The sequence below is a fragment of the Erinaceus europaeus genome, chromosome 5 (assembly GCF_950295315.1).
Source record: "Erinaceus europaeus chromosome 5, mEriEur2.1, whole genome shotgun sequence".
NCBI classification, from domain to species: domain Eukaryota; kingdom Metazoa; phylum Chordata; class Mammalia; order Eulipotyphla; family Erinaceidae; genus Erinaceus; species Erinaceus europaeus.
Genome location: NC_080166.1, coordinates 43,208,864 through 43,234,396, shown reverse-complemented (window position 1 = coordinate 43,234,396; position 25,533 = coordinate 43,208,864). Strand labels below are relative to the sequence as shown.

The 25,533-nt window shown below is 39.2% G+C and overlaps 1 protein-coding gene across 1 annotated transcript in view; it reads left to right on the top strand.

The window, feature by feature from the left end:
• The window catches only part of PIK3R1 (phosphoinositide-3-kinase regulatory subunit 1), a 100,886-nt gene that overhangs the window by 5,756 nt on the left and 69,597 nt on the right, over nucleotides 1-25,533 (top strand). The window contains exon 2 of the mRNA XM_007523506.3: nucleotides 6,213-6,930. Within this exon, the coding sequence (XP_007523568.1) occupies nucleotides 6,597-6,930 (334 nt within the window). The 5' untranslated portion in view covers nucleotides 6,213-6,596. The remainder of the gene's footprint in view (nucleotides 1-6,212; nucleotides 6,931-25,533) is intronic.

Below are 25,533 nucleotides of genomic sequence, written 5' to 3'. Positions count from 1 at the left end.
ATATTTTATTTGTTATCTCAAAACATGGGCATCTAGACTGGGAGCTTATCCTGGTCTCTGCTAGCTCACAGGAAATGGAGAGTTGAAATGTAGAAAGTAACAGACTTAAGGCCCCAGGAACAGCAGTCGCCCGCCACCCCTACACCTCCCATGTCTTTTCATCTGGATTGAAGATGTATTTTGTGCTGCCACCCAGTGTCAAACTGCTCATTTCAGCACAGGGTAGAGTCACATCATCAGGATATACTCTTGACTTAAACATCATTTATGCTTGCTCTTCTACCAAGTTTGCTAAATAACTGTTCTTTACAAAAGGGTAGCAACTAAGTCAACAGAGTAGAGTGCTTTTCAAGGAATTTAATTTGGTTCTTTGCCAGTATGTCCGCAGGTTAGAGGACTAAGTGGAGATCTTATTTTCAAAGTAGTTGTATATTACCAAGCCAAGAATTGGTACTTGTCGAGCATTAGAAACAACTTTAGTGTGAGCAACAGAATTAGAATTGTTCAGTGTCTTAGAAAAAAGAGAAAATATACTTTTGATTTTGGGGATTTCAGGCAGCCTTTAAAGGATTAGATAGTCTGGAGCAAAATAATCTGGTGCTGGGAATTTTAAACTGTTGCATATGATGCTAAGTAAGTATACGTTAGTTTGTTATTTGTTCATAGGATTACTTTATACTGTTTGCTACAGTAACCGGCTTATTAGCTAGCTTGGTAACTATCATAAAGCTGTTTTGTATATGAAAGCATTAACTTGAGAATGATGAGTACTCTCCATATTTAAAAAACCTGTACTATATGAGCAATTATTTTGAAACCGGGTGGAAATAGGTCTATGTGCAGGCCTCTGCAGCCAAAGAGATTGGAAATGCAGTTCTTAAGAATGTGAACCAAATAGCCTGTGGGATTCCAGCAGCTCAGGCTCCAAATTAACAGAGGCATTGCTAATGCATCGAGGGACTTCTCAGTCTTTTATCTTTTTTAATATTTTATTATTTATTCCCTTTTGTTGCCCTTGCTGTTTTATTGTTGTAGTTATTGTTGTTATTGATGTCATTGTTGTTGGATAGGACAGAGAGAAATGGGGAGAGGAGGGGAAGACAGAGGGAGGAGAGAAAGATAGATACCTGCAGACCTGCTTCACCACCTGTGAAGTGACTCTCCTGCAGGTGGGGAGCCAGGGGCTCGAACCGGGATCTTTATGCCAGACCTTGCACTTTGCACCACCTATGTACGCTTAACCCGCTGTGCTACCGCCGGACTCCCAGACTTCTCAGTCTTGTAGCCAGGTGTGGTGATGGTGGTGGGAGGGAGTGAGTGGGTCAGGAGGATGAAAGCAGTGAGGCCAGTCTTCTAGCTATGATAGCCCTCCTGACTGTGAACTGACATTTTTGCATAGCTCTGTAGAAGGAGCTGAGTTGCTAGAAGCTGCAGTGAGGGGTCTGGGATAGCGGCAGGGGGCAAAGATGCCAGGAGTAATACAGGTGGCAAAAGTACAAGCTCCTAGAGCTGAAATGGGCAGGATTCCAAAAGCAGGCAGCCTCCCAGAACCGATGTGCCCAGTACTCTTTCATCCACTGGTTTATGGATTTCTTTGGCAAAGATGCATTTTAATGAAGTTTCACTAGAAGAAAATTCACGTGGTCCACGATTCAGAGTCTTGTACTTGATGGAACTGCCATCTGAGTAATGAATGGCTTCATTTTGTGCAGGTGTGTTTGTAAAAGAGCCACAAATACTATCAGCAAGGCTGTTGTCACAGAATTAAGAAAGCAGACATTCAAGGTTAATTGAAAAGGTCAGTGTGTGCAGGAGGGGAATTGCATTATTGAGCTCATAGACATATCTGGGCTGTAGTTGGTCCTTAAAGACAGTGAGTTTGAGCACTAGCTCTTGTGGTATTAAAAGTGGGGACTCGAGCCAAAAAGCCTGAATTTGAATTCTGGATTCACTTCTTCATTGCTGAGTTCAGTGATAGTGGCCCAGACACCAACCACCTGCACCCCCTCAGAAAGAGATGCTGATTGAATGGATCAGTGCTGTAGTTCTGATTAAGTATTAAGTCATGACGACAGTGACAGTATCAATCATTAAAATGAGCATGGCAGTCAGGGGAAAGTGTGCACTGTGCAGCATGGAAGAGGTGCTACCTCTTACTTAGCAACGCCCGCCCACCTAGGTGACTAGACAGCTCTTCCCTCTCTCTGCAGCCTCTTAATTGGTCATGGATGACCTTGAAATGTTCTCTTTAATCTTCCCGGTCTTGGTTGTGGCATCATGGAAGAAAGCAACGGTGTGTTCTATTTAGAGCCCTAAAGTCATAGAAAAACAGGGACTTTTATTATCGGGTAAAGGCCTGGATTTCTGTACTCCTCACAGTGTTTGTTTGCTTTCTCTTCTGAAATGAAGGAGTGATTGAAAGGAAGAATTTGTAAAAGCATAATAGGTCTCTGGTACATGTGCAGGCATTGCTACTCTGGAGTCCAACCGACCTTTTAGAGCCATCAGATTCTTCCTAAGGTTCTTTTTTTCCTTTTGCTTAGATTTAGCTTCAGGTGTAAGTAAGGTTTTCAGGCTTATAAAACCATGATCAGGTACAAACTTTTTTCTTATTACAGTGCCTTCTGGTGAGGAATTTGCATAGCTACCTGTGAGCTCATTCTTCCTGATTGCTGAGGCATGTATAGAAAGGAGGAGGAGAGATCAGTATACTCTTCATTCTGTTAAAATATCTTACCAAACTAGCCCAGAAGGCTGTTGGAATAGAGGACTCGATAGGCAGCAGCTGGTATAAAGATCGCTCGAGCTCTACTAGTTGAGGACTTTTTCCAAAAAGACATACATTGCCAGGAAAAGCTAACAAAAATTTCAAGGCAGATTTAGAGGAATTAAATTATTCTTAGGCATATTGCCTGTTTTTCCAGCCATTTAGGGATATGCAAATGTTCCTGTTCTTTAGAGTTCTGTGTCTCATTTGTACTGAGTACATTAGTACTAAAATGAGATTTGCTAGCTTTACATTTTTGTGTGAATCTATGCAGCGAATATTAAATTTGACTCCGTAGCTATCAAAAGAAGAGGTTTATATAATATAGCTTACTTTCCTCATATGTTCTGCTGGTTGCTTTAATAGTTTGTCTTTGATAACTGAAATACAAAGTACACTCCTACCCCAAATTAATATTCTTGCTACAGAAAGATTCCCAGTGTTTTTGTGAGTGTGTGTGTGTGTGTGTGTCTTTCAGCATGTAACTCTCCTAAAAGTGTTGCTGTATCACAGCTAAAAGGCTTTAACCATGTAAAGTTGAACACTTTTTTTTAAAATCTTTTTTTATTTTTATTTATTTATTCCCTTTTGTTGCCCTTGTTGTTTTATTGTTGTAGTTATTATTATTGTTGTTGTCATTGTTGGATAGGACAGAGAGAAATGGAGAGAGGAGGGGAAGACAGAGAGGAGGAGAGAAAGACAGACACCTGCAGACCTGCTTCACCGCCTGTGAAGCGACTCCCCTGCAGGTGGGGAGCTGGGGTTCGAACCGGGATCCTTATGCCGGTCCTTGTGCTTTGCGCCACCTGCGCTTAACCCGCTACGCTACAGCCCAACTCCCCAAAGTTGAACACTTTATTCTTCTGAATGCCAACATAACAATCTGTGGTTAGAATTTGCTTCTTAAGATGTCTACGCTGAAGAGTGTCTATAATATTAAACTGCTAAAAAGTCCCCCCTCTTTAAAATTTGTAAAAGCTCTCATTGATCTCACAGACTGCAACTGTATGACTATTTTTTTTTTTTTTTCCTTTTATGGCTTTATTGTTCAGCCAGCTTAACTGAAACCTTTAGGTTGCATAGCTGTGGGAAATAAATGGAGTCCGAAGTGTGTAGCACATAGTCTTCTATCAGCCATCCGTCCCCATGACTTACTAAAGCTGTAACTGGGCCAGTTTTTGACTTATTCCTCTCCCTCTACTGTGTCAAAAAAGGAAAACTATCATTACCTATTTCCTTCTCCATTAAGCTACCTTCATAAAATAATCTACAGAAACCACCTCTGCTTCCTCTTCAGTTCCATTCTCTCCCTGAGCCCAAGTTACTGTCTTTAATCCTAATGACTGAAATAATCTAGTGACTGAAATCTGCTTTCTCCAAAGTTAGTGATGATTGGGGGCCAGGTGTTGGTGCACCTGTTGGAACGTGTATGTTACAATGCACAAGGATTCAGTTTCAAGCCCCTGGTCCTTCACCTCAGGTGGAGATGGGGAGTGGGGTGGGTTTAGAGTGGTGAGGCAGTGTTACAGGTGTCTATCATTTCCCTCTCTATCTTCTCCTTCCCTATCAATTTCTGTCTGTCTTAATACCACCCATCCCCCACCCCAAAGCAAAACCAAAACAGAACAAAGCCGCTGATGAGTGTACAGTGGACACAGCCTAGTATTATGTAGTCTTCTGGATGCCTTTGTCTTTGCCAGCGGGATCACCTTTTCCTTCCTGGTCCCTCTTGTCCCTTGTCTCCAGGACATTACATTCTCCCCAATTTTTTTTTTTTCTTCTCAGGTGCATTCATTGATCCTTGTATTTGATCTTTGGACCACTTTTTTTCAACTTTAAATGTTTTTCTTAGTGAGTTCCTCCATTCTATCAAGTCCAGCCACAATTTACTTATAATTGGTTGCTGAATCCCAGGTATATTCCTTTTCTTGAACATAGACCAGATTTTCTAATACCCACCAACACGCTTGCATTTGGGTGCCCAGTGTCACCTTCTACCTATCAGGCTTCCTAGCTTGCCTTTGCCTAGTTTTGGTAGATACTGACAGCTAGTCCCACCCCCCCCACCCCCACATCCCCAGTCCTTTCCTTTCCATCCATCCATCCATCCTTCCTTCCTTCCTTGATCATCTTTGTGATTTTGCTACTCTGGGCTGACTTTTTCAGATAGAGACTGCTAGAAAGACCCCATAGCACCAAAACTTGCCCCAGTAAGTGAAAGCTGGAATCAAACCTGGGTCTTACACATGGCAAAAGGAGGTAAATGATCTCACTGGCCCTATAGGGAAATACTTAATAATGTGGGATCAGTCACCTTTTGTTCTTCTCTTTTCTCTGACCCACATTTAAGCACTGTCAAACCCCTGTGGTGTCTTTTGCTTTAGTCCTTCCTTTTCTGGTTTGCTCTGTGTGTATATGTTTTCTTTCTTCCTTCCTTCCTTTCCTTCCTTCCTTCCTCTCTCTTTCTCCCTCCCTCCCCCTTCCTTCCTTCCTTCTTTCCTTCCTTCCTTCCTTTCTTCCTTCCTTCCTTCCTTCCTTTCTTTCTTTCTTTCTTTCTTTCTTTCTTTCTTTCTTTCTTTCTCTCCTCCTACCTATAGAAGTAGAGAGAGAGTTTCCATCAGTGCTGTGGATGCCAGGCTAGACTCTGAGTCATGTACATGTCAAAGCAGCACACTGTCCAAGTGAGCTACTTTGTCGTCCCTCCTCCCCCTTTCTGTACCCTTTGCTTATTCCTACCTTGGTTCCTGCCCTCCTGGCTGCTTGCCCACAGTGTTACAACATCCTTTTTGTGACTTTTCCTCACCTCTTTATCGCTGTGCCAGTCCCATCATGGTTAGGTTGAGTCTTACATGCAGCTTTGATCCTTTTGCTCTTCTTTCTCAAAATCTTTTCAGAGGCTCCTCATTGTAGGCTGAATTGCACAGCAACTCAACACAGACATGTCAGATGTCATGCAGTCTCCCCACTTACCTTTCTGACGGGCATCCAGTGCTCCTTCCTTGAGGTTAGGCAGATTGAACCACATGTTCTGAACACTTCCCAGAACATAACAATTTCTTAGTCACGTCTTTACCTAAAATTATGCTACACATTCCATTCCGTCTTTAGCTTCGTACAGTTAATGCTGTCCCTCTTTTTTTTTTTTTTTAATCCCATGGTTTAGACTCTGTGTCTTAGGGTATTTACTCAATGTTGTGGTTCCTTATGTACCTCTCTTATCTCTTGAGACATTGCCACATGCCCACACCCAGCCTGCCCCCTGCCTTGTGTTCTTAGAAGGCAGGGACTATCCTAATTGTTGTTGTGTACTCTAAGGTGAGCAGTAGCACTTTGGTCTGTGTACATCTGCCAAATCAGTGAAGTGCTTGAATGGGGGTAGAAATTCCAATTCATGCAGATGGCAACCTGTGATGTTCATTCATAAGTCCTGTTTTCCCTCCGCTAGGTAAAACTTGCATGTGGAAGACAACAGTAAAATCAGGCGACAGATGGACAGTGTGACAGGAGTGTCGGAAAGGATTGGGCCTCGCTGTGAGAATCAACCTGGAGTCAAAATGTTGACAAGTTGCTGAAAAGGAAGCCAGTGGGAGGACTGGTCTGCAGAGGAAGTGGAGCCCTGACTTCAGTCACACCATTGATGGAGGACAGATGGGCAGTCAGATGGCTAGTCATCTTTCCTCTTAAGCTTTTGGAGAGTTTTCCTTTGCCCTCTACTGGACACTTGGTAGGAATTCTAAAACAGTCTCTAAATTCACTTTCCATAGAAACGTAAAATTGAACGGCTCTGTACAGCCAGACTCCTCTGTCGCATGGTAACAGGTTTGCAAACATGAGTGCGGAGGGTTACCAGTACAGAGCACTGTATGACTATAAAAAGGAGCGAGAAGAAGACATTGACTTGCACTTAGGTGATATACTGACGGTGAATAAAGGGTCCTTAGTGGCTCTTGGATTCAGTGATGGACAGGAATCCAGACCTGAAGAAATAGGCTGGTTAAATGGCTTCAATGAAACCACAGGAGAAAGAGGAGACTTTCCGGGAACTTACGTAGAATATATTGGAAGAAAAAGAATCTCACCCCCCACACCAAAGCCCCGACCACCTCGACCCCTTCCTGTTGCACCAGGCTCTTCAAAAACTGAAGCAGATAATGAACAACAAGGTCAGTATTAAGGAGTCATTGCCTAATGACTCCTCAAAAAATGGGGAAAAGAACAGGCAGGTGTGGGCTGGAATGTGATGGCTTGGTGGTTTGGGCAGCAACCATTTTGCCATCTATACTTACAGATACATATATTTCATATAAGTTTGATCAGTCGTTATATTGCCAGAAATTTGTGTTCATGGGCTGTGGAGTTATTTTCAAAATAGAAAGATGTAGTACCTGTGATTCTATTTAGTTAAATGTCTTTAAGTACTCAAAGCAGCCATCAGAAGAAAGCATCTATTGCAATTTTATCTTTGTGATTCGCACTAATGATCATGTTTAGAAAGTAGAAGGCAAGTTTCAAGTACGTGCAACATTATTATTACTTGTATGAAAAAATGCCAGGTTACCAAGTAACTGCATAACTCAACTCATCAGAGACAAGACCATTGTTTTTATAACTGGGTTATAAAACTTGGCCTCTTGGTTTCCTCTCTAGAAATACTGTGGCTGAAGTTGAACCCTAGTCCCATAGTTGTTTTAGATGTAAAGTTAGTTGTCTTTCTTCATGGGCATTATCATTGCTGAAGTTGAACCCTAGTCCCATAGTTGTTTTAGATGTAAAGTTAGTTGTCTTTCTTCATGGGCATTATCATTACCATGGGCAGTAGCATTAATGGCAATATCATGCTAGTCCCACATCAGGAGAAAAAAAAAAAAAAGTACTCAGTTCTTTCCTTAGTAGGAAACCGCCCTGATTAAAAAGTCACTCATTGTTTATTGAAGGTGGTTCACGCACAAGCTTTGTGTGCCACAGTTCATTTAATGTTTTTGTTTTATTTCATGCAGATAAGCTTTTTGTTTAGATTTGCTGTTAACAGTTTTGTCAAATACTTGCTTTTCCACTAGTAAATATCAAACATTTTTTTTCCTTGTGTACATTATTTTTTCTCATCAACTAAGAATGGTGTGGAAAGATAACATTTAAAGCTGTTGAACCCAACTGCAGTCCTTACATGTTGAGGAGAACTGACTCTGGCATCACAGTGTTCTTGTAAAAAAGACTCTGATACCATTATTCCTTGTTTTTTGTTGACATATTCTAGCTCAGATGAATGTGTTTGTAGGAATACAGGGGAAGAATACAAGCGCAGATAGCTGGCTTTGAGCATTGAGTTGTAATCAGCTTAAGAGTATTTTTGTGAAAGTCAAATAATTTACTAGATGCCAAGGGTTAGTTACTTCATAAGTAGCCCACCATATTTTATAGCTAGTATTTAGATAGCATCTTTTACTGTCTAGTTCAAAAGTGACAGGTAGTTTTTCTTTGAAAATGATTCAGAAAACCACACCATTTCTTACCTTCGCTTAGACTGAAGGTAGATAAATAGTAGTTCCCTCTACCTTTTTTTTTTTTACCAGAGCACTGCTCAGCTGTGGCTTATGGTGGTGCAGGGGACTGAACCTGGGACTTTGGAGCCTCAGTCAGAGAATCTGTTTGCATAAACATTATTCTGTCTGTCACTGCTCTTAACTAATTTTCAGTTTGAGTGTTTACTTCTTAGACTAGGAACACTTCTTTACATGGATTATTTCAAAGGGAAATTCAACAAAAGTACTTTATTACAGAACCTAAAACATTACAAAATCATAAAAAATATGAGTTGGATTAGAAAAAAGATGATTTTTTAAAAGATTTTATTTATTTATTTATTATTTATTTTTTTAAAATGTTTATTTTATTTATTTATTCCCTTTTGTTGCCCTTGTTGTTTTATTGTTGTAGTTATTATTGTTGTTGTTGTCATTGTTGGATAGGACAGAGAGAAATGGAGAGAGGAGGGGAAGACAGAGAGGAGGAGAGAAAGATAGACACCTGCAGACCTGCTTCACCGCTTGTGAAGTGACTCCCCTGCAGGTGGGGAGCCGGGGTTTGAACCGGGATCCTTATGCCGGCCCTTGTGCTTTGCGCCACCTGCGCTTAACCCGCTGCACTACAGCCCGACTCCCAAAGATTTTATTTATTAATGTGAAAGATAGGAGAGAGAGAGAGAGAGAGAGAGAGCGAGCCAGACATCATTCTGGTACATGTGCTGCCAGGGATTGAACTCAGGACCTCATGATTGAGAGTCTAGTGCCTTAGCTACTGCACCATCTCCTGGACCACAGGGTTATTTAAAAGGTGGAGAACACGTACCTTCCCACGATTAGTCTCAAAGCTTTTTTTTAAAAAAATAGTTTCTAAACAAAACTGTACTTGAGAACTGCTACATTGTGTAACTTCATTTGGGTATCATACAGAAAAACAACTAACTATGAAAAACAATTTTCTCTTACTGGGTTTTAAACTACTTTATTAATGCTCCCTCGTACTATGGTGGCAACGGAGGTTTTTTTTTTTTTTTTTTTAAATCTTCTATTAATTACATAAACACCATTTCCACCAGCAAAAGACTGTGTCCCACCCCTCCCCCCACCCCATGAAGCTGAACATCCACCCTCACCCTCCACCCAGGGTTTTTTCTTTGGTGCCCTGCTCCAAATTCAGTCAACTCCTGCTTTGAATTTCCCTTTGAATTCAAAGCAGGGTTTTTGATTTTTTTTTTTTTAACAGCTTTCTTGGTTTTTATTTTTTTTATTTTTTTATTAAACAAAGGTAGAATAAAATGAACCATAATATTGCTTATTTCAGTATTCTAATGAACCTGTATGTAAATGAGAAATTATGAATAAAGGGTTGAGAAAAATATGAGGGGTGTGTTGAGAGCATACTACTAAACATTATGTTTTCTAGAAATGTTTCCATAGTCTCATTTAAATGTGATTGCTATTGAAATGAAAATTCAAATGTTCCTACTAGCTGCATGTCAGATTGCTAGGAAACTGACAAATTTATGTTAGAACCTATTGCACCCTGATTTCTTTTGTCTGAAAATTTGAGATGCTCTTGCAGTAACAAATTTTGATAGGATAAGAAAAAAATAGTTGTTTTTCTCATTGTAATTGAATTCTATAGTTCTTTGTTCTCACTTCGCCTTCATGGCTTAGCCTGGTACACGTGTGTGTGTGTGTGTGTGTGTGTGTGTGTGTGTGTGTATGTGTGTGTGTTTGTTTTATTTCATGAAGAGGGTATTCCTGAGGTCTAAGGACCATGTTGGTCCCTCGTTGAAGTAATAACCATGTGACAGTTGACACATCTGTAATGGAATTTTGAGATGGTACATAGAGTATATTGAAGTCTGCCTACTTGCTAATCACAGTCACCTTATAACTTGCCGAACCTCACTACCTTTTCTCTTTTTAAAAGAAAGGTGCCATACTCTGAATAAGTGTGGATTGTGTGAGGGATTCCTCCTTATGTGACAGAACCTACTTTTCCACTTTCCTGTTTTTTTTTTTTGGGTGGGGGGGTTGGACGATAGAACTATGAAGTTTTAACTTGGGAGTTGAGGCAGGAAGGATGAGTGAAGATCAAAAGCCCACCTGGAAATCTGATAATACAGCTCCTACCAGGAGAATGTATCTGCCCCAATACATTTGGCATATAGTTTTCTTACGAAACCCTAGCCTATACTTTGGATCAGATTTGCTGATTGGATAACCTAGAATGATAACCTAGAACTTACTGGAATTTAAATCATATTTACTGACCTTGTGTTTATTGGAATTTAAGTCATTCAGCTTCTCTGGGCAGATGACCTCACCAATACGTGTCCTGTACCCTCGCATCTCCGGATCTCTGGTCCACTAGGGAAAGATAGAAACAGGCTTGGGGTATGGATCAACCTGTCAATGTCCATGCTTAGCAGAGAAGCAGATACAGGAGCTACCTTCTGCTTCCCATAAACAACCTTGATCCATACTCCCAGAGGGGGAGAAGTGATAGGATAAAGATAAGAGGGCTCTGAACTCCAGCACTATCAGCACCCAGAGAGAGAGAAGGAAAAGGAGAGGGACATATGGAGGTAGTCATGATGTCATGAGTGGCTTAGAGGGGAAGAGAGGATTGAATCAGAAAAAGAAGGGACAACTATGTATAAATGTGGACAGATAGTTGTAGAGAAGATGGTTGGCCCATGTCTAAAACTTTAGGGGAACTGTGGTGGATTGCAGTGGGGAGAGTGAAGATTCAGAATTCTGGTGGTGGGAATGGTGTGGATTCAACCCCCTGCTGACATGTAATTCTTTAATATAAAAATATAAAAAATTAAAAAAAAATTAAGTCTGAGGGAGTTGGGCTGTAGCACAGCGGGTTAAGCGCAGGTGGCACTAAGCTCAAGGACCAGCATCAGGATCCCGGTTCAAGCCCCCGGCTCCCCACCAGCAGGCAGGTCCCTTCACAGGCGGTGAAGCAGGTCTGCAGGTGTCTGTCTTTCTCTCCCCCTCTCTGTCTTCCCCTCCTCTCTCCATTTTTCTCTGTCCTATCCAACAACAACGACAGCAATAAAACAACAAGGGCAACAAAAGGGAATAAATAAAATAAAATAAAATAAGTTTAAAAAAAATTAAGTCATTCAGTAAGCATGAGTTGAGTCCCTGTTTTGTTCTAGAAAGCAGGGTTGAAAGAGACCTGGAGGGAGACTGGGAGACAGCATGCCTTCTGATTCCCTTTCTTGCCCTGCCCACCTGGGAACTGAGCTTTTTCCCATTGCTTGGCCAGCTACTTAGGTACCTACTTGGCTGACCCTCTCTCATCTCTCTGCTGAAGATTTCCTCTCATGGGTTCTGACTCTGTTCACCTCATTTCATGTGACTATCTGCCCCTCAGCTCTTGCAAAGCACGTATGATCTAACCACAATTGATCATTTATTTTCTGTTCGTGATGGTAGATTAGAAGATCCATTGAGACCAGGGCTCTGTTCTTTCTCCATTTTCCTGAGTACCTAGAACAGGGCAGTAGATTCTCAGTGACTAGAGGGTGCTGACTTTTGACTTTCCATTTAAAGAAGTAGATGAAGCACATCAGCTGGATACTTTGAATGTTTCCTTTTACTTTGGAAATTACTGTGCACTTTGTTTATCATGTCACACACAAAGTAGGCAGTAGTAGCCACCCTACTGTTTAAGACCATACCTTGTTATTCACATAATGGACTTGTGAGGAATCTTGCAGCCTTGGCTTTGACTACTGCTTGCTCTGACTCCAACACTCTTCCATCTAGTGCTTGGACTAGGTAGTTCTGCTGTGGGAAAGTGCTTGAAGCTGATTGTGCATTCTGTCAGCCACTTAGGCGAAATGAGTAGATCACATGTCAGGGTCAGCAGATGTCCTTGGGGCACAGATTTTATGCCCAGTTTCCCCCCTTTTCTCTCATTCCTTTCTCATAGAGGCTAAAATTTGATTTTGTTTTCTTTCAGCTACAGTCCAGTACATCTCTATTTTAATAATTTCTGGAGAGAGCTCCTTCATGTTTTATAAAGGGTTGGGTGTGCACAATGGGAGTTACATACTCCTTAGGAGAGACCTGTAATTAAAACATAGGACTCTAGCTCTCATCACATGAGGCTGTTAGATGCTGGCCCATTTCTGTGTGCACAACCCCATTCAGAGATGGCTCTATATTTCTTCTTGAGCAAAGAAAAAAAGTTTGAGGCAGGATTGAAAATAAAAAATGTAATAAAATGCATTTTTTTCTATAAGTAAATTATTCACTGGGTCTGTTACTCTGAAAATCACTGGGTCTGTTACTCTGAAAAACATTTTGGGGTCCTAACTGCAGTCATACTGATGCAGAATGTTTATACTAGTGAGATACTGTCTCTGTACTGGTAGTTTGTACAGAACATTGATACCTCCAGACAGTAGACATCAGTTATGAATCAGACTTCATGTTTATCTCCATTTTCCACCCTCGCACGCCTTTGCCACTTTCTTATGTAGACTGTTTAATAATGAAGGGTCAGTGGTTTTCACAAGTAAAATATAAAGCACACATTTGATGTAATGTGCTTTAAACTTTATCAGCAGTCTTTCTAGACAAAGGAAAGAAAAAAGCTTGCAGTTTGTCTTTGTTTTATGATTTCCTCAGCTATATTATTTTTGTATTCTTCATAATCAGCATTTGACTGTCCCTACATGGTTGTCACTTCTTGTCTGGAAATCAGGACTTAAATAACCATAAAAACTGACTAAATTCTACAGAGGCCATAAAAGACAGGGACTTGTTCCCATATGATACACCTTTGCTGAACTTTGTGGTCATAATGTGTTACTGCTATGCACAGATAAACTATCTAGGGAAGTAATCTTTACTTCAGAAATTCCTCCCATTATGAATTATTTCAGAATGTTTTGACTTTTTTCTTTTTTTATTTAATAGGACCAAGAGAGATTAAGAGAGGAGAGAGAGAGATAAATAGAAACAAAGACAACTGCAACACTGCTTCACTGCTTATGAAGCTTCCCCCCCGCCCCCCGCAGATAGGAGCCAAGGTATTGAACCCAGGTCCTTATGCATGATTAGGTATGTGCTTAATAGATGTGTCACAGCCTGCGCTGCCCCACCCCTACCTTTTTTTCTTCTTCTTTTTTTCTATCCTCTTTGCTATGAAGCTAGAATGTCACATTAAAATCCTCTGAATGATGAGCTGACATGAATTTTGTTGGTGATTGTCCATTCCGCATAAGCCATTACAGCTTTTGTGAGAAAATACGACTAATTACAGGCTACTTGAAGATAAGGGTCTTAAGAGATGTGTTTCAATATCTAGTCAGTAAGAAAAATACTAAGTTTGTGTTTGTTCTTGTGCTTTTTTTTAAAAAGTGTTTTTTTAAACTTTATTTATTTTTAATAGAGACAGAGAGAAATTGTGAGGGGAGAGGTAAATAGTGCGGGAGAGAGAGAGAGAGACACCTGCAGACCTGCTTCACCATTTGTGAAGCTTTCCCCCTGCAAGTGGGGACTAGGGGCTTGAACCCGGATTGTGCACTGTAATATGTGCGCTTAACCAGGTGCGCCACTGCCTGGCCCGCTTTTTTTTTTTTCCTAGCTTACTTTACCTTACTTGTTATTTGGTGTTTAGTTTTAAGAAGTAATGAACATTTCTAAGAGATTTAATCAATATAATTGATAGTCGGTATAGAGAAGAAAAGTGTGATCTTGATAGTTGATAGTCTAGTGGTTTCTTTTAGGATCACAGAATATTTTATTATTGTACTAAGTCACATGATATAATGCAGTTATTTCCCCTCCATTAATACAATTTTTCTATTCTTCTTGCAAAATTACTTTTTTTTTCTTTGAGAGAAATTGAGAGACTGAGTTTAGAGTACTGCTTTCTTGTTTGTATATGGTACTGGGGACTAAGCCCAAGTTCTCGTACAAGTAAGTCATGCCTTCTGCCAAAGCACCTCCCTAACCCCTAGATTTTTTATTTGATTTCTGTTTCTGGAGCCCCCCCAAATCTGCTTCTTTGTGCCAGTTTTTCATTCAAATATAGAGAGACACCATAGCACAGAAGCTTCTTCCAGTGCTACAGTACCTCCTTTGTGGTGCCAAAGCTTGAACCTGGGCTATTCACATAGCAAGGCACATGCCCTGCTCAATGAGCTATTTCTCTGGCCCTAAATTCTTGATTTCTTTTGAGATGGGGGTGGAGAGAGAGCAAGGTGCAGCACTACTTCACTGCTTGTGAAACTTCTTCTGTGCAAATGGGGACTGGGGGCTTGAGCCTGAATCCTTGACTTGGTAGTGTGTGCACTCAACCAGGTGCACCATTGCATGGCCCAGCCTGTTTTGTTTATAGCAACCAAGCTAATGTTACTTTTCTTGTAAAATAATGTTTACCATGAAAGTAGATTCCTGTATGCAAAAGGTATCTTAAGGTATCTTAGCCTAGTTGATGGGATATTTTTTGATAATTTTGATGCCAGTCTTAACCTGGTTTCTAGGTGAATATATATATATATATATATATATATATATATGTATATCTTAATCTAAGGCAGAAGAAAATTAATAAACACTTCTCTAGTAAGCCTGAGAAAGCAATCATTTTAGAAGTTAGAAATTCAAGAACAAATGGTTCCTTACATCTGTCTCCTAGGTAGCATTCAAAAGGGAAAACATTTTGTACCACGGCAAATAAGAATACCAAGTATTCTCATTTGCATATCCATGTTTTTCTTAGTAAACGAAAACAGATGTTAGCAGCACAGCTGGCTGTTGCATATGTGTCTTCGCAGCTAACAAACTTCCATCAGAGAGGGCATCTAATTGGCTTGAAGACTAAAATAGGAAAAAAAAAAAAAAAACCTTGGTGTGATAACTATAAATGAGAAAAAGTTTCATGATGGAATAGATCTTTATGTCTTGAAGTCTTAATTAAGTTTATAGTATTCAGCATCTAAACAGTTCTTAGGATTTCTACAAACTAAATAGAGGTCAAAATGAAAGTGAAAATTGACTTTTTAAAAGTTATTGGGGTGGGGGGTAGATAGCATAATGGTGATGCAGACTCTCATGCCTGAGGCTCCAGAGTCCCAGGTTCAATCCCTCGCACCACCATAAGCCAGAGCTGAACAGAGTGCTCTGGTTAAAAAAAAAAAATGTTATTTGAGTACAGTGCCCCTAAAATATTGAGTTTAACCAAATTCTGTCAGACTATTTTATAAATATGTTATTTCTAGTTGTTTATGCAAATGGCCACTACTATGCTAATTCCATCAACTGTATATATTGCTCACATGTTCTCATTAAATATGACTTAATTAAAAGCAAAACAAGATAAGCAACATATTTTTCTGTTTAATTATGTGAGTAGAACATTCTCCCTAAACCAAGCACCTAAACTATGATTGTCAGTTCAGGAGTAGTTTCTCTGGACTCTTTCTTACTTGGATATGTTTGTTCTTGTCTGCATATCTATTCTGAGTTGGTATATTCTGTCTTATCATACATAGTCTGATGCTTGTTGAAGTTACTACTGTAAATTTATTATGGTGCATTCTAAGAGGCTACTTGTAATTTGATGACCAAATCTAATATGTCAGCTAGTAAAGGTGTAGGCATGTATGAAATATAAATCTCTATGATACATGATTTGAATCAGAAATTCCACTGTGCTTTGCTCCCTATAAATTCCATAAGCTTCCCAATCTCAGTGCTTCCTAATTGCCAGATAAGGAGACACTCCCACTTTTGAGTTATGGCTACATTTTTGTATTAACCTGAGTGACATATTGTCCAGTAAAAGCTTGTCCATTCCTATTTGTATGAATTGTTGGGAAAATATACCCCAGAAAGCATGTGTTCTCACCATTTTCCCAGTAATACAACCCTAAGACCAGAAGGAGGGAGAGAGGTCTTATATCCAGAGAAAGATGCTAGGGTGGCTGGACATATGGTGACTTTACTGTAAGAATTCATTGGAGGTTGGTCTGTGGAATGGTTTTTATTTATTTTTGCTTTCTCTTTTCTATTTTATTGGGAGTGGGGTAGGCTGCTGGTTTGCAGCACAGTTACCCATGCATAGGCACAATTGCCCAACAGCTCTCAGTGCTGCAAAACCACTCTCAACCTCAATTTAGGACTCCAAAGCCCACCCTCTTCCATTCTTCCTCAAAATATGTTGCTTTGATCTGGTATGCCACTCTCACCCCCACCCCCATCCCCACCCCCACCCCCACTCCCATCCAGTCCAGTCCAAGTTTCACCCTGTGTTTTCCCTTTCTGCCCCCAGTTCAACCTACCTTTAAGGTCATCTCTCTTCTTCTTTCATCCCAGCCAGTACTATTCCTTTAGGTTCCATCCAAGATGAGGCAGAGATTGAGATTTTACAGTTTCTGGTCTAATGTCTAGGCCTTTGGTCCATTTTGATCTGATCTTGGTGGATGGTGTTAAGTGGAGGCCTAATTTCACTTCTCTGTGTGTGGATGTCCAGTTTTCTCATCACCATTTGTTGAGGGAACCTGTTTTTCTCCATTGAATAGTTTTGGCCTTTTTGTCATATATCAGGTATATGTGTAGATTCATATCTGGGATTTTGATTCTTTTCACTGATCCAAGTGTCCATTTTTATTGCAGTACCATGCTGGTTAAATCACTGTTACTTTGTAGTATAAACTGAAATTGAGGAAGATTATACCTCCGACTATTTCCTTCTTTCTCTAGGATGCATAGCAATTTGTGGTTCTTCAAGGATTTTTGGGCAAGTTGTTCAGTTTCCTTGAATAATAATATTGGGCTACCTTGAGCGTTGTGTCTACAGTTTCCATAGCAGTCTTTAAAATTTGGCCTTGGTTTACCAACATTTGGTTGTGTCTCTGACCATTTTGTGCTTCTCTGCCCTGTGCTTTTTTTTTTTTTTTTCATGTTGTTACTGGTGTTCCCTCCTACCGCTAATCTCTTAATTTACAGTTGGAATTCCTTCTTTTCATTTTTTTGAGCTTCCAGGGTTATTGCTGGGCTTGGTGCCTGTACTCTTGAATCTACTACACTACTCCTCTGCCCCCTTTTTTTCTTCTATTTTTATTTTTGGATAGGGCAGAGAGAGAAATTGAGAGGGAAGGGGAGATGGAGAGGGAGAAAGATAGACCTGCAGACCTGCTTCACTTGTGAAGTGACCGCCCCCCCTGCAGGTGGGGAACAGGGGCTCAAACTGGGATCCTTATGCTTCATACTATGTGTGCTTAACCCCTTGCGCCACCTCCCAGCCCTCCCCTTTGCTTTCTTTTCATATAGTTCTCCTTTTAGTAGTGGAACTATTGAAAGTGCCCAATTGGAACTAGATAGTTTCTTTCTTTCTTTTTTTTTTGAAGAAGTTTACATATAAAATATACTTTACCTCTGATGATTTATATTCTGTTGGTGGACACTCAATGATTCTAAATTGGTCTGTGGCTCTTTTAATATTACACATTGCAACTTGTAAGCAAAAAGGATATACATGGAATGCCTCCTAAGTGCTACATCTTTGTGATATAACTGAATTTGTTAGCATGGTATGTGCTAACAAAGTTCTCAGTGATTTTTGTTAAATATTCCAAGGTAGATAGAGGGAAATATTCCAAGGTAGATATAGGGAAATATTCCAAGGTAGATATAGGGGGAAATTGACAACATTTGTCTGCTCAGTTTTATTTGCTTAGGCCTCTTCAAATTCATGTGCTAGAAGTATTAACTATGTACCCAAGAGATAACAAATGAGCATACTCATTAGTAAGGCTACATTGTAAAGCCAGCAGCACTGTTGACACGTGGGTGTTTCTCATCATCTTTCAAACCTTTCCCTAAGGAAGAAAATCCACAGTCTCTTCAGACTTGCTTATGCAGTTTGGAAAACGAGGTTCTCATTATTCAAGAGTGTTGGTAAGATTATCTATTGTGAATGTACACTAAACTCCGTTGATTTTTATCTCTATCCTGTCTTGGTAAGCTCTGGTTTTTGGTGGTGCATGGCACTCTGGAGCCTCAGGTATATCCTGTTTTTTAAAATAATTTTTGTGTTTAAGAAGGTGTCTCCTTCATCATTAAGCAGTTCATTTCAAATATTTATTTCTTACCCTGTGTCCTATGCAAACAGCAAGTCCGACTTTGTTCATTTAGGTAGCAAAAATGGAATTTTCCATTTTTGAAAAGGGAAGAAGTGGTTCAAAGAGATCAGAACCAGATGACTTTGTTGCTCACTAATACAGAGTGATTTTGAGTACAAAACTAAAGAAGATAAGACAACATTGGTTAGGATGTATCCAAGTACATATTAAATGTCTTTTCCCACATTTCTCCACATGTCTCTCTAATGTTAAGAATGTTATTTCCAAGCTAGGCTTTAAAAATTTGCAGACTTCTCTGTGCCCAACATTTCCCTTGGCATTTTATAGATAGTTTCCATTTGATCCCTGCAGCCACCCAACCAAGATGTCATTATTATAACCATTTCCCAGATTAAGAAACTAATGCTTGAATGATTGTATAAACATTTGAAAAGAAAGGGGAGTCCCGCATGCAGCAGTGTGGATCTTATTCAAAAGACTTCTATGTGAAGTTATCAGTAACTGAAGAAACTAGATATTGTCTTCTTTTTGGGTGGTCTTTAATTATGTCTATTTTATCTGTTAAATATGTTTGGCTTTTATACTTATGTAACCACACATGGAATCGCCTTTGCTTTACATATGACTTACGATATTTGCTTAAGTCTGTCAAATATGTTGAAGGGTTTAGTTACAGAGACATTGATCAGAACATCAAACATAGAAAGACCAAGCTTAGGGTATATTTGTATATGCAGTTTTCTCAAGAAGAAATAAGGCTTAATCAGTTATTCAAAAGTTTGTACCAAAGATCAACTTTCCTTCCATTTTGTTAGTTTTGAAGAAGTTAAATGTTTATAATTTTTCCCCTTAGTTTCACATTTTATTTCTGTTCATGATTATATAATTTTTATTAAAATGGAACATGGCTGGGGTAGAAATTATGAGTTTTATGAATTACCATGTGGATAGTGACTGCTTTAAATTCACAAGTATAAAAAAAATCTAGAGCCTTGAACCCAAGCTCTGTCAGAGCTGCAGTAAGCACCATTTTAAAACACTGACTAAATTCCTTTGAATATCAAACTTTATTCTTTAGGAAAATTGGTCGCTGTCAAGTTTTTTATAGTATAAGCGCTGTGCTTGTGTTACCAGGATTCTAGGCACAGAGGTTATATGAGGGCAAGTAGAGATGCAGGTGAGTTTTATTTCTAGAAGTTCCAAAAAGCACAGTGCGACATTGCATAGGGATTGTCTTTCAAAGTCGGCAAGTTCCAGCAGAGCTTCATTTTATTTTTGCTTATGGTATTTGCAGTTGAAAAAAATGAGCTTTTTTTTTTTTTTTTTTTTTAATTTGCCTGATTTAAAAAGGTCTCTGTCTGGTAGTCCTGCATAGCCTTTTGAGAATTCTTCCTAGAGATCCTAAAAAGGTAAAAGGTAAAGAAGAGCGCTCATGCTCTAAGAAGCTATAAAACCAAAACAGCTAGAAAAGTATCTACTGTAAACTTAGCAGATCTGCGGTTGAAAAATACTAGAATAAGTTTTGACCACCTAAAAATATGTAGGGAGACCCATATTCTCTCTGACTCTGTCCATAATTTACAAAGAGGCTCAACAGCTTTTTCTAGAATGTTCTTCCCTTCTTCCTCATCACTTGTGTAATAAAGTATTAAGACCTGTGTGCAGTCAGTATTACTTTAGCACAGGCATCATTCAACTTGTAAGTCTTAATTTTAAGGAGGCAAACTGCCATGGTCTTAGACACAGCACATGACACTGGTGCCAGTGAAATCACAATTCAGAAAATACCCAGGCAGCGCTAGGAAGATGGGATAATGAGAATCTTCCTTCACATAAGTATCAGAGATCCTCTGTTGTCAGCTGGCAGAACCACAGTCAAAGGAAAAACATATTGGGAAGTGATCCAGAGAACATTCATGTTCACTCTACCATCCAAATCTAGATTTGAAACCAGTACCCAGGTGAATAAAGAGTAGAATCAGAGCCGCCATCAATCAGGTCTGGGTAGATTTCTCCACATATAGCAATCAGTAAAGAGGGAAAATATAGCCAAATCTACTGGAAATATATAGGAAAGGTATACTTATTCAATATTTAAGGAGGAGCAGAGCCTTCAACAGTTCAGGAAGACATACCCTGATAAAGAGAGGCAGAAGACAAACAGTGTAAATGTGAGTAAAAACCACAATAAGAATAATTACAAAGAAATTATGGCACATTAGAATCCACAAGAGTGGAATTAACCTAGTTGAGAATAGTTAAGTGTTGTGAAGGAGAAACTCAAAGCTCTTTTGTAAAACAAAGGAAGAAGAAATAGAAGTGGAGGAAAAGCTTGTCCATATGTAGGGGAAAAAAAAAAGCCCAAACTAACATGAGAATACTTGTTGCTAAACAGGAAGTTGTATCAAGCCAATAATAGCAATTTAATAAAAATAAGCTTGCCTGCATATGTGCAGATTTGAAAACATTCTGCACATCATTCATGTGGAATCAATTCTATATAACTTTGGTATAATTCTTTAAATTATAAGAATACTGTTAAAGAATCTGGTCAAAATAGCTAGTATACTACCAAGCAGTAAGATTTAGGCTGACTCCTCCTTTGTAATAGTGAGTATCAAAAGATAATAGATTGCTTTCAATATATTGAATGTGTAAAGGCAATTGAGAGAAACCGTGTAACAAACAAAAGCTTAGGAAGATGTTATCGTCATGTGGCAGGACTTAAATATTGTATTTTCACTCTTGTGTAATTGGAAAAGCATAGGTTAAAAAAAATCATTCTGATTAATTTACAGAGTGATTAACTGAAGACTAACTATATTTCCAAATACCCAGACACACATTTCAAAGAGAATAGACAGCAAAGAAAGTGTGTTCATATTATTGGCATGGGGATTCATATTATTGGCATGGGGAAAGTGCTTACTATGTAAGAAAATATGAATAAATGCATGTATAAATAGATGTATATATGTGTACATGCATAAAATTCTAGCTGGATTTATGCCTATTGTATTTGTATGTCCAAGAAATACTAGTTCTGTGTCAGGTGCTATACATTATGCAATATTAACCTATTACTTCTCATAAGAACCCTATGACATTGGCCTTATTATTACACCTGCTGTAAAGATAATCTAAAACATGGCTAAATGATAGCCTAAGGTCACAGAGCTAGTAGAAGAGTTGGGATTTACCCCAGCCATCGAATTATTAGCTGAATGTTGTTGAGCAACTGTGTCAAAACTGCAGAAGGTCCCTCGGATGCAATGCCCAGTCTGTGTGACAATGCCTTCTGTACCCTGGAGCCAAAGGCAAATGATGCTCTGGCTTGTCAGTGACCTGGGATACAGCTTGATGCTGGAAGTTCTTTAAAGATCAAGAGGTATCTGTGCAGAGGATATAGATCTCCCAAACTAAAAAGAATGTAGTAGTTGTGTAATTTGCTCTTATTTCTACCAGAAGTACTTCATGAGAAGAGCAGGCTGGGGAAAGGTAATTGGGTTTAAAGGACACTTAGCATGTTGGAACGTGTAGGGGTTATATGGTTAAAATATTGACATTCAATTAAGTTTCACTCTGTTAGTGCGTCTCAAAAAATGTAGCCCATATATTTATAAAAAGACATATTTAGAATATGTAATGTTACATAGACTCTAGTAGTATTGTGAAGGTAATACAGAAATGTCATTATAAAACCACACATGCAAGTGTATTTCTTTATTTGAATTATTTCACTAAAGTCAATTTTAAAGAATTTTGAGTTTAGCTCTAACTTACTACTTTACTGGCCATCACTGTTTATTGTTACATGTACAGTTACATTGTAACTGTCATTTGTGGTCTGATCTTCCCCTTAAGGGAAACTTGAGAAACCTGGCTGGGTTTAATATTTAGAGGAAGTTTAAACATTGGAGCATAAAATCTACAGTTGTTTAGGTTGAAACCTTGCTTCTTGTCATATCTCATCTATTTAGCTTTTCTGTGATTGGAATCATCTTTGTCTCACACTAAGGAAAAAAAGAAATCTCCTAAGATGCACACATGGTTATTCTTGTTTACTTCGCCAACTTCTAATTGATACAGCAAGTTCTTAGACCTCTGCCTGTCTGATTGCAGCTTGAGCAAGTGAGTTGTCATCAGCTATTTTTAGTGCCTTAATTGTTTTTAGTAAACTCCAACTTGCTATGCCTCTTTAATACTATTACTAATATTTATTATTATTAGTACCAGAAAACTGGAGATTGAAAAACCCAGAATCTTTAGTGCCTCCAGCATGAAAGGCTTTTTTTTTTTTTTTTTTTTTTTTTTGTATAATCATAATGCTATCTCCCCAGCTTCCCTACCCCTTAGAGCTTTTTCCTAAAGTAATTTATATTCTTCAACTCTTAAGAGCAAGAATATTTCTTGGGCATGTTTGTTATAATCTAGCTGTAATACTGGCTCTGGGGCCATTTCACAATGCCTCCCCCCCCCCCCCCCCAAATATAAAAGCACTCAGGCAGCCCCTGCTCATTTCCTAGAACACATTGAAAGTGGAGCCAGTGCTTTTACTCAAGAGTGGACCAATCCCTAGAGGATCATCTTTGCTAGTATCCAATGCTGTATTTAGTTAGCATTCTGCAATGCTTTAAGTTTTATACCCACCAAATGTAATTAGTAATTTGCAGGTTATGCTGTGTCACACTTATTGTATAATTTCCTAAGGAAAGAGAGTGAGGGACGTGGAGATTGGTAGAATGATCAAACCTTCTTAGAAAGAAAGGAGGGAGTTGGGTGGTAGCGCAGTGGGTTAAGTGCACGTGGTGCAAAGCGCAAGGACCGGCGTAAGGATCCCGGTTCGAGCCCCGGCTCCCCACCTGTAGGTGAGTCGCTTCACAGGCTGTGAAGCAGGTCTGCAGGTGTCTATCTTTCTCTCCCCCTCTCTGTCTTCTCCTCCCCTCTCCATTTCTCTCTGTCCTATTCAACGACAACAATTATAATAACCACAACAATGATTAAAAAAAAAAAGGGCAACAAAAGGGGGGAAAGTGGTCTCCAGGAGCAGTGGATTTGTGGTGCAGGCACTGAGCTCTGGCAATAACCCTGGAGGCAAAAAAAAAAAAAAAAGGAGGGAAACTGTTTTATTTGTAGGAATTGAAGAGAAGACCACTACTGGTTTAGCCTTGTCTCAGAAATCTACCTCATGGAGTCGGCACTTAAAGTTTTTGGCAAAGGAACTGTACTTACTGATACATTTTCTTGTATTATTCTAGATGCTTAATTTATGAGCATGTATCTGAGCTATTGCATTTTTTTTTCCTAATGTGCTGAAAAGGTATTGCATGCTTTTTTAATTCACTGCAACTGGATGCTACTCTTTAGAATACATGTTAAAAGATAGACTTTACTGATGCTGACATGAAGAGCTGGATGTTTCTTCAACTTGATCTTTTATTAACATATAAATTGACATGGATCAGTCATTCATTTTGTGTCAGTCACCTTGCTGTGTGTTTAGCCTGCATTTTTTTACTTTATTCTTTTTACAGGTTGGGGTATAAAGAGGAAATGAAACTTTTCCGAAAGCCAGTAGTGTTTAGTGGTGGAGAACTGGGACTTTTATGTAGATTCTCACTTAAGAATGTGTATTTTCCTAAAACAGCCATGGCATATTAAACCTTTCACAGCTTCTGAAAGCAGACATTAACCACTATTAGAAAGTAGTGGCCTACAAAATATATATTCTTATAATTGTCTTACATTGCTGTAACCTTTGCTCAATTCCGGTTACTTCCTAAACTAAGTATATTAGAGATATAAATATTAAAAATGCCTGATTAAACTAAGTATATTAGAGATACAAATATTAAAAATGCCTGATTCGACTGGGGTCTTTTTTTAATTAATTGGTGATTTATATGACTACAAATTAATAGGAGTGTACATAAGCACTTTTCCCACCACCAAAAGACTGTGTCCCCTTCCCCTCACCCCTGAAGCCGAACATCTACCCTTACCCTCAACCCAGGGTTTTTACTTTGGTTGGGATCTTGTTTTTAATAAGATATGTATTTGAACCATTTATGAAATCAGAAACTTAAATGAGAGAGTTCACACACATTGGTGTGAAATCATCAACTTAAAAAAAATTATTTATTTAAGAAAGGAGACATTAACAAAACCTTAGGATAGGAGGGGTACAACTCCACACAGTTCCCACCACTCGATCTCCATATCCCATCCCCTCCCCTGATAGCTTTCCCATTCTCTATCCCTCTGGGAGTATGGACCCAGGGTGGTTGTGAGTTGTAGAAGGTGGAAGGTCTGGTTTCTGTAATTGCTTCCCCAATCATCAACTTTTTAAAAAAGTTTTCCAATAGAGACTGTAAAACACCACAAGCTAAAGCAATGACTTCCCCCCTTTTTTTCCTCCAGACAAAAGTACTAAAATTTAGAATATTATAAGCTTGAACCTAGAGTTTTTTTTTTTTTTTCATCCCCTTAACAGGTCTAATAATCTAGAAGAGTATTTGAGAGATGGGGAGACAGCAAAATGGTTATGCAAAAGACTTTCATGCCTGAGGCCCCAGGTTCAGTCTCTAGCACCACCATAAGCCAGAGAGCCATGCTGTGTTCTGGTCTGTCTGGTTTGTGTCGTTCCTCCCTCCCTCCCTCCCTCCCTCCCTCCCTCCCTCCCTCCCTCCCTTCCTTCCTTCCTTCCTTCTTTCCTCTCTTATTTTCTTTCTTTCTCTCTGTCTCTCATTAAAATAAAATATATTTAAAAAGAAAAAAAATTTATTTGATTGGTTAAGTATCTTAAATCATGTCTAAGAGCAGCTCTGTTGAGAGCAGTTGAGGCTAGAACAAAGATCAGACACCTGAACTTTTCTCAGCTGTGTGAGGTTGAATTTTGCTCAGAAACAGAGCAGCCAAACTTTGATTCATATCTCAATTATGTGTATGAAACCAAAAGAAAACTAGGCACTGGATGGTTTTGCTGATCATCATGATGGGTTTAATAATTTTATCTGAATTCTAATGAGCCTACGGAGGGGACATACAAAGAGATCTTCTATGGGTGTAGATTTACTCAGATGCCTGCCTGACTGAGCAGATGGTCACTTGCAATGATACTCTT